This window comes from Carassius carassius, chromosome 32, assembly GCF_963082965.1.
Source record: "Carassius carassius chromosome 32, fCarCar2.1, whole genome shotgun sequence".
In the NCBI taxonomy this organism is placed as follows: Eukaryota; Metazoa; Chordata; class Actinopteri; order Cypriniformes; family Cyprinidae; genus Carassius; species Carassius carassius.
The window spans coordinates 501,761-510,000 of record NC_081786.1 but is presented as its reverse complement, the minus strand read 5'-3'; the positions used below and the strand labels follow the sequence as shown (position 1 = coordinate 510,000).

At 33.9% G+C, this 8,240-nt stretch overlaps 1 protein-coding gene across 1 annotated transcript in view; it reads right to left on the bottom strand.

The window, feature by feature from the left end:
- The window catches only part of LOC132113340 (uncharacterized), an 11,468-nt gene extending 9,297 nt beyond the window's left edge, over positions 1-2,171 (bottom strand). Inside the window, exons 1-2 of the mRNA XM_059521137.1 lie at positions 2,107-2,171; positions 1-1,024 (exon numbers count right to left, since the gene is read on the bottom strand). The exon at positions 1-1,024 is cut by the window's left edge and continues 370 nt beyond it. Coding sequence (XP_059377120.1) covers positions 1-897 — 897 coding nt within the window. The 5' untranslated portion in view covers positions 898-1,024; positions 2,107-2,171. The remainder of the gene's footprint in view (positions 1,025-2,106) is intronic.
- Between the last annotated feature and the right edge of the window lie 6,069 nt (positions 2,172-8,240).

The window sequence follows — 8,240 nt, the reverse complement described above, 5'->3', positions numbered from 1 at the left end:
AAGCTTCATCTCTTCTTGTGCAGCTCGCTGGCTGCGGTGATCCACATCCAAGCTGGAACCAGATACAAGTTTCTCTTTGGAAGCCGTATGGCTTTGTTTTGTAGCCACATCATCACTTCCCACATCTCTTTGATTGGTTTCCAAACTTCCGAAGGTGGATTGACCTCGTCGGTTTCCCCCAATATTCCCATTTCCCAGAGCTTGATCGTAATCCAGAGTGAGCTGGTTATCAATCTCCGACGGATCCATCTCGGGTTCAAAAGAATGAAGTTCTTCCATAAAATCCCAGTCGTTATCGTTGGCGATCTGGAAGTGCTCCTCCATTGGAAGAAAAGGCTTGCTGGAGACGCTGATATATGAAGTATCACGGCCACGGAAGGTGATTGGAGATTCGCGTGTTTTCGGTGAAAACTCAGATGCTCCACGTCGCACTTTCTTCTTTATCTGACTCTGCAAGAACTCTTCAGCACTGTCCATCTTCTTAGAACCCAGGTTCTTCAGCTTATGAACTCTTGAAGCTGCTGTCTTATGCTCTGGGGACAGAGAAAAAGTGCTGCTGACATCACCTCCGAGATGTTCCCTGTATCCTTCCAGGAGCTTCCCGTCCTGGTTGCCCATCCTAATCCTGTGTGTGCAGTCGCTGCATAAAGACAAGAGGTGCGTCAGCAGCTGATGGTGTTCTGTGGTCAGCCAGTGGAGCTGTGTGACCGCTGCTTTTGTCACCTCGCAGGAATACTGGCCTCTTTGTTTAGCGTCTTCATCCCGAGGCTGGACTTCACGAGGGGTTTGGTCAGCTCGTGGGAAACCTCGGGACTTCCTCGTTGGGAAGTAGAGACTGATGAAGCACAGCTCCTGGATGGGTTTGTACAGACGCAGCACCGTGTGCGTGCCTTCCATTACAGAGCCGTTTTTAATTAATCACACTCCTGAATTAAGTTGGTAGTTGTCTCGTGGGTCTCGTCTCGAGTTGGGAACGTCCCGGGGTGGACACGGGGTGTTCATCATCATCAGGGCAATCCAAGGCCTGTCAAAATGACGGAGGCTTTTAGTTCAACATCTGTTTTAAGATGCACGTAGAATTGTAAATAATTCTCTGTAATTATTTGTGAAATTTACAAACAAATTCTGAGTAAATTTGTTGTTTTCCGGAGAAAGTAATATTTAAAAGTAACCTTTGTACAATCATAAGCAAATATTGTCATAATCAACAGACTTATCTTGTAATATTTCACAGCCCAGAAAATAAATGCTTTGACAAAATATCTACGAATGCACATTGAACTTGTTGAAATTGTTTCTACAATTTGTTTTTTCAGTGTGCAACATTAGAAGTCAATTTTAAAAATGACCTTTGTACAATCATATGAAAATATCATTATAACCAATAAATTTATCTTGTAATATCCCATGCATCGTAGCTGGGGTCTTACAACTTTTTGCCAGACATGCTTTGAAGCTAAAAACAAAACAAAAAACGAACAAAAAACATTGGAGATACTTTGGCAAAAAATAACCATGAATGCACGACTAACAGTGGGTCTATTGATAATGTCATTCAGTATGCTTTATACTGCTAAAGCCTTTGAACTGTATGCATAATTATTTAAATAAGCAGTGGAGTGAGTAAAGCACCCTTCATTATGAGCTTCATCAACCATCACACACACATTATAATGACACTTTACAATAATGTGAGCTCACAATGACATGACAGTTCAGCAATGATCAAACCAACACGAACCAGTATCTTATATCAGTGCAGTATAGGAGAGGAGCATTGCAATTTATTATGCAGAAAGTTATTTTTGCACTGCTGCATCATTGATGCTTTAAACATTCACTGCATTTCGCACAGCCATGGGATCACTTTGCATTCAACAATGCATTTTTAATGTTGCTAAAATATGATTACGATCGATTGCATTTGCATGACCTTTTCATATCTATAATAAAACACAGCATTAAGTTCTGCGTTTTTTTTTTTTTTGCAGCTTGTTGTCCAGCACGGCTCGCACTCTCATCCGCATTAACACATAGTTTCAGCCTAAATTAACGTGTTTGATTACAAGAATCGAGTGTTATATGAAGTTAATGGTGTTAACTCACCCATCTGAGGTGCATGACGGATGCGCGTCTCTCTCGGAATAAAGTGCTTCTGGAGGACAGCGCTCTCAGCCTGTGATTGACAGGTGCGCAGACCAATCAGAGGCGGCAGCGTTTGGATCCGCGGCTGTGATTGGTTGGTTTCAAGGTGGCCCCTCCCCCGTCAGCAGTGCTGCAGAACATCAGCAAGACAGCAGTGTGGACTTAAAGGGGACAGAAGACAACATACTCCTTTAACCCTCAAGTATTCTTCGTATAAAAGCCTTTAATTGGTCGTTCGTGGACAATTTTAAATTTGTATTCTTTTTTTCTAGAAAATAAAAACTATCAATTTATGCAGTTTTTTTTTCGATTTTTGGTGTTGTTTTTTATTGACCTCTAAAAGTACTATGCTTTTAAGTGAAGTATATGGTTATTTGTATGTAATATTTAACATTTCTTATACTTCAGTAAAAAATAAAATAAATAAAAAATTCATTCCAGGAAGTTCAAATAGCCAAAACCTACAAATTTGGTGAGTTTGGTGACATTTGGTGACATATGATGGTATAAAAAATAGAAAAATATATTTTTAAAAAATCAATATAAACCATTGTTAACACAAACTTATCCTCTTTTAGATTTGATCACAAATTAAAAGTGTAGAATTAAAATATATGCTTACAGATGACTCTGACCATGTTATAAGGAAAAGATAATGTTGGAGACATTGTAATCATTTTATATCTAATGAAAATTTCAATAACTCAGAAAAGTAAAATGGAACCAAATGGTGCTAGACAGGTAAGAATAAACTATAAACCTAACAAGTAGCATGTTTCTTTTTATAATTTCATTAATAAATCTTGCACTTTGAGGTGTGCGTGTGTGCAAAAGAAAAAAGAAAAAAAAACTCAGACATTGCCTTATTCAGTTATATGGTTTCATATGTGTGAGTGAGTTTATTCGACAAAATAGATAAATAAAAAACTTGCTGTCTTACAGGCTCATTCAATGCTTTGTATATGGGTTTGTGCGTTCGTGTGTGTGTGTGTGTGAGTTAATGTTTGCCACTTTGAGAATGTTGTATAGACTCACCCATTCATTTATGTGTGCAGATGATCTGCATTTTGTTAGATTTATAAAGTTCCTAAAGTATTCAAAAGATAAGACGCAGAGAATTTCTACGGCAAAGTGAAATCGAACCTTTCACACAGAAAGCACATTTATTGTATTTTCTATAGGGACATCTTTCATCATTGCACTGTTGTCTCTCACAAGAGAGCCACATGAATCTAAGACTAAGTTCAACATGCATGATGCTGTTTTGTTTCTACTTGTTTAAGCAACTTAATTATTTATATTTACATTTACATTACATTTAGTCATTTAGCAGATGCTTTTATCCAAAGCGGCTTACAAATGAGGACAATATGGAAACAATCAAAACCAACGAAAGAGCAATGATATGCAAATGCTATTTATATTTGGTTTATAAACATTATTTAAAATATTATGCATTTTGTTCAAAAATGGCCTTGTTATTTTATTACTTTAAATAAATGTGCATTAGTACTATCTTCCTCATGTGGCCTTTTCCCCCTAACTGAAATTATGCCTTTTACATAAAAAAAAAAAAGTAAAAAATTAATGAAGCGTCCACAACTGTTAAATCAAATGCTAACACTGTCAGGTTCTCGTGAGGTTATATGCACACTGATATAGTGTGTTTGTAATATTATTTTAATCTCTAAAGGTCGAGTTGGATAACTGAAATAAAAATGAGTTAAGCTATAGGGAATACATAATGCATTATTCTAATTCTAGTTCTCTCTCTCTCTCTCTCTCTCTCTCTCTATCTATATATATTTATTTATGTTGTTTCTCAGTCACACCACTAGGATGAAGCAGAGGATCAGACATCAAGTTCAGGTTTTAACTACATTGGCCAATACATATTTTTTTTATAGAAGTCAAAAGAATTAGTTTTTTTTATTTATTTATTTTTCTTAATTTACACAATTTCTAGTTCTGAGCAAAACAAGGAATAAAGTGTGATAATAGTATGTCATATAACAAGTGTTTGACTCTGTAGTGCACCATATCTCATATCTCACATAATGGATGATTACATTACAATGACAAAAACCAACAAGCAAATAAATCTTTCACATTCGTATAAATGGAAATCAGAAAAAAAAGAAAAGATTTGTAATAAGAAGAAGAAGAAAACACTTCTGGATCTTTGCATTTAACATTTTTAACATCTTTGCATTTGACAAAAATCATTAGGATATTAAGTAAAGATCATGTTCCATGAAGATATTTAGTAAATCTCATACCGTAAATATATCAAAACTTAATGTTTGATTAGTAATATGCATTGCTAAGAACTTCATCTGAACAACTTTAAAGATGATTTTCTCAATATTTAGATTTTTTTGCTCCCTCAGATTCCAGATTTACAAATAGTTGTATCTCAGACAAATATTGTCCTCCGAACAAACCACACATCAATGGAGAGATCATTTATTCAGCTTAAGATGATTAAGTTAAAAAAAAAGTACCATTATGACTGGTTTGTGGTCCAGCGTCACTTATATTCTTACATAAAACTTCTGACTAATTCCACACAATCCTCATGAAGAGCGGCTCAAGTGTATTTGTTGAGTGTTGTGCACTTCAGAAAGTTTGGATGAGGACTCTAGGTCATTGAAGGTTTCTGCAGCATTTTTCTCATTTACCTTCCTGATGTGTGACTCATGTGAATGATGTTTTTTCATTTGTCAGACTGAAGAGATTCTGACCCCACAGTCACTCAAACACTAAACATAGCTCTGTGTTTCAGAATTATACATATCTGAATAAAAACACTTCTTCAGCTTGTGACTCCTGCCTCTCTCCATCAGTAGCAGAGGTGTTCGCCATCAGCATTATTCTGCTCTTCTAAAAAGAGATTTGATACAACTTTAAAAATGTATTCATCATTTCATCGGTATCTGTCATTGGTCTGTTATATTTTAATTCAATAAGGATTTCTTTCACTGCATGTTTAAACTCATAACACAAAAGAAATCATAAATAAAAAATGTGGGCTAACATTAAATAAAACTGTAAAAAAAAGAAACATAATTGTAAAACACATCATTTATGTTTCGCTATAAAACTGATTTTAAAAAGCTGAGATTTGTATTAAAAGTAGGTCAACCAAAGGCACGAATCTTATTGCTATTGGATGTGTGAGCTGATGTTAAGATAAAAAGTGTTTCCTGTTCAGTCTGTTAATAAATATCATATTCCTGATATTAAGATGTTTCTGCTAGTCCTTAACATTGACTCTTCCTCGTCCCAGTAAGATACTACGGCCGCTCGGACACAACAATATTCAAATCAATTCCAGAGGCCTTCAACTTCTCCCCGTGCTCTCAATCCGGGACATTCACTTTAATTTCTATTATTTAAATTCTTGAAACATTACGACTTCATTCTTGAAACATTACGACTTCTTTCTCGAAACATTACGACTTTATTTTCGAAACATTCCGTCTTTATTCTTGAAACATTACAACTTTATTCTTGAAACATTACGACTTTATTCTCGAAACATTACGACTTTATTCTCGAAACATTACGACTTTATTCTTGAAATATTACGACTTCATTCTCGAAACATTACGACTTTATTCTCGAAACATTACGACTTTATTCTCGAAACATTACGACTTTATTCTTGAAACATTACGACTTCATTCTCGAAACATTACGACTTTATTCTCGAAACATTACGACTTTATTCTTGAAACATTACGACTTCATTCTCGAAACATTACGACTTTATTCTCGAAACATTACGACTTTATTCTCGAAACATTACGACTTTATTCTTGAAACATTACAACTTTATTCTTAAAACATTACGACTTTATTCTCGAAACATTAAGACTTCATTCTCGAAACATTACGACTTTATTCTTGAAACATTACGACTTTATTCTTGAAATATTACGACTTCATTCTCGAAACATTACGACTTTATTCTCGAAACATTCCGACTTTATTCTTGAAACATTACAACTTTATTCTTGAAACATTACGACTTTATTCTCGAAATATTACGACTTTATTCTCGAAACATTACGACTTTATTCTCGAAACATTACGACTTTATTCTTGAAATATTACGACTTCATTCTCGAAACATTACGACTTTATTCTCGAAACATTACGACTTTATTCTCGAAACATTACGACTTTATTCTTGAAACATTACGACTTCATTCTCGAAACATTACGACTTTATTCTCGAAACATTACGACTTTATTCTCGAAACATTAAGACTTTATTCTCGAAACATTAAGACTTCATTCTCGAAACATTACGACTTCATTCTCGAAACATTACGACTTTATTTTTGAAACATTACGTCTTCATTCTCGAAACATTAAGACTTCATTCTCGAAACATTACGACTTTATTCTTGAAACATTACGACTTCATTCTCGAAACATTACAACTTCATTCTCGAAACATTACGACTTTATTTTTGAAACATTACGACTTCATTCACGAAACATTACGACTTTATTCTCGAAACATTACGACTTCATTCTCGAAACATTACGACTTTATTCTCGAAACATTAAGACTTTATTCTTGAAACATTACAACTTTATTCTTAAAACATTACGACTTTATTCTCGAAACATTACGACTTTATTCTTGAAATATTACGACTTCATTCTCGAAACATTACGACTTTATTCTCGAAACATTACGACTTCATTCTCGAAACATTACGACTTTATTCTTGAAACATTACGACTTTATTCTTGAAACATTAAGACTTCATTCTCGAAACATTACGACTTTATTCTTGAAACATTACGACTTTATTCTCGAAACATTACAACTTTATTCTTGAAACATTATGACTTCATTCTCGAAACATTACAACTTTATTCTTGAAACATTACGACTTTATTCTCGAAACATTACAACTTTATTCTCGAAACATTACGACTTTATTCTTGAAACATTACGACTTTATTCTCGAAACATTACGACTTTATTCTCGAAACATTACGACTTCATTCTCGAAACATTACGACTTTATTCTTGAAACATTACGACTTCATTCTCGAAACATTACGACTTTATTCTCGAAACATTACAACTTTATTCTCGAAACATTACGACTTTATTCTCGAAACATTACGACTTTATTCTTGAAACATTACGACTTCATTCTCGAAACATTACGACTTTATTCTCGAAACATTACGACTTTATTCTCGAAACATTACGACTTTATTCTTGAAACATTACAACTTTATTCTTAAAACATTACGACTTTATTCTCGAAACATTAAGACTTCATTCTCGAAACATTACGACTTTATTCTTGAAACATTACGACTTTATTCTTGAAATATTACGACTTCATTCTCGAAACATTACGACTTTATTCTCGAAACATTCCGACTTTATTCTTGAAACATTACAACTTTATTCTTGAAACATTACGACTTTATTCTCGAAACATTACGACTTTATTCTCGAAACATTACGACTTTATTCTCGAAACATTACGACTTTATTCTTGAAATATTACGACTTCATTCTCGAAACATTACGACTTTATTCTCGAAACATTACGACTTTATTCTCGAAACATTACGACTTTATTCTTGAAACATTACGACTTCATTCTCGAAACATTACGACTTTATTCTCGAAACATTACGACTTTATTCTCGAAACATTACGACTTTATTCTCGAAACATTAAGACTTCATTCTCGAAACATTACGACTTCATTCTCGAAACATTACGACTTTATTTTTGAAACATTACGTCTTCATTCTCGAAACATTAAGACTTCATTCTCGAAACATTACGACTTTATTCTTGAAACATTACGACTTCATTCTCGAAACATTACAACTTCATTCTCGAAACATTACGACTTTATTTTTGAAACATTACGACTTCATTCACGAAACATTACGACTTTATTCTCGAAACATTACGACTTCATTCTCGAAACATTACGACTTTATTCTCGAAACATTACGACTTTATTCTTGAAACATTACAACTTTATTCTTAAAACATTACGACTTTATTCTCGAAACATTACGACTTTATTCTTGAAATA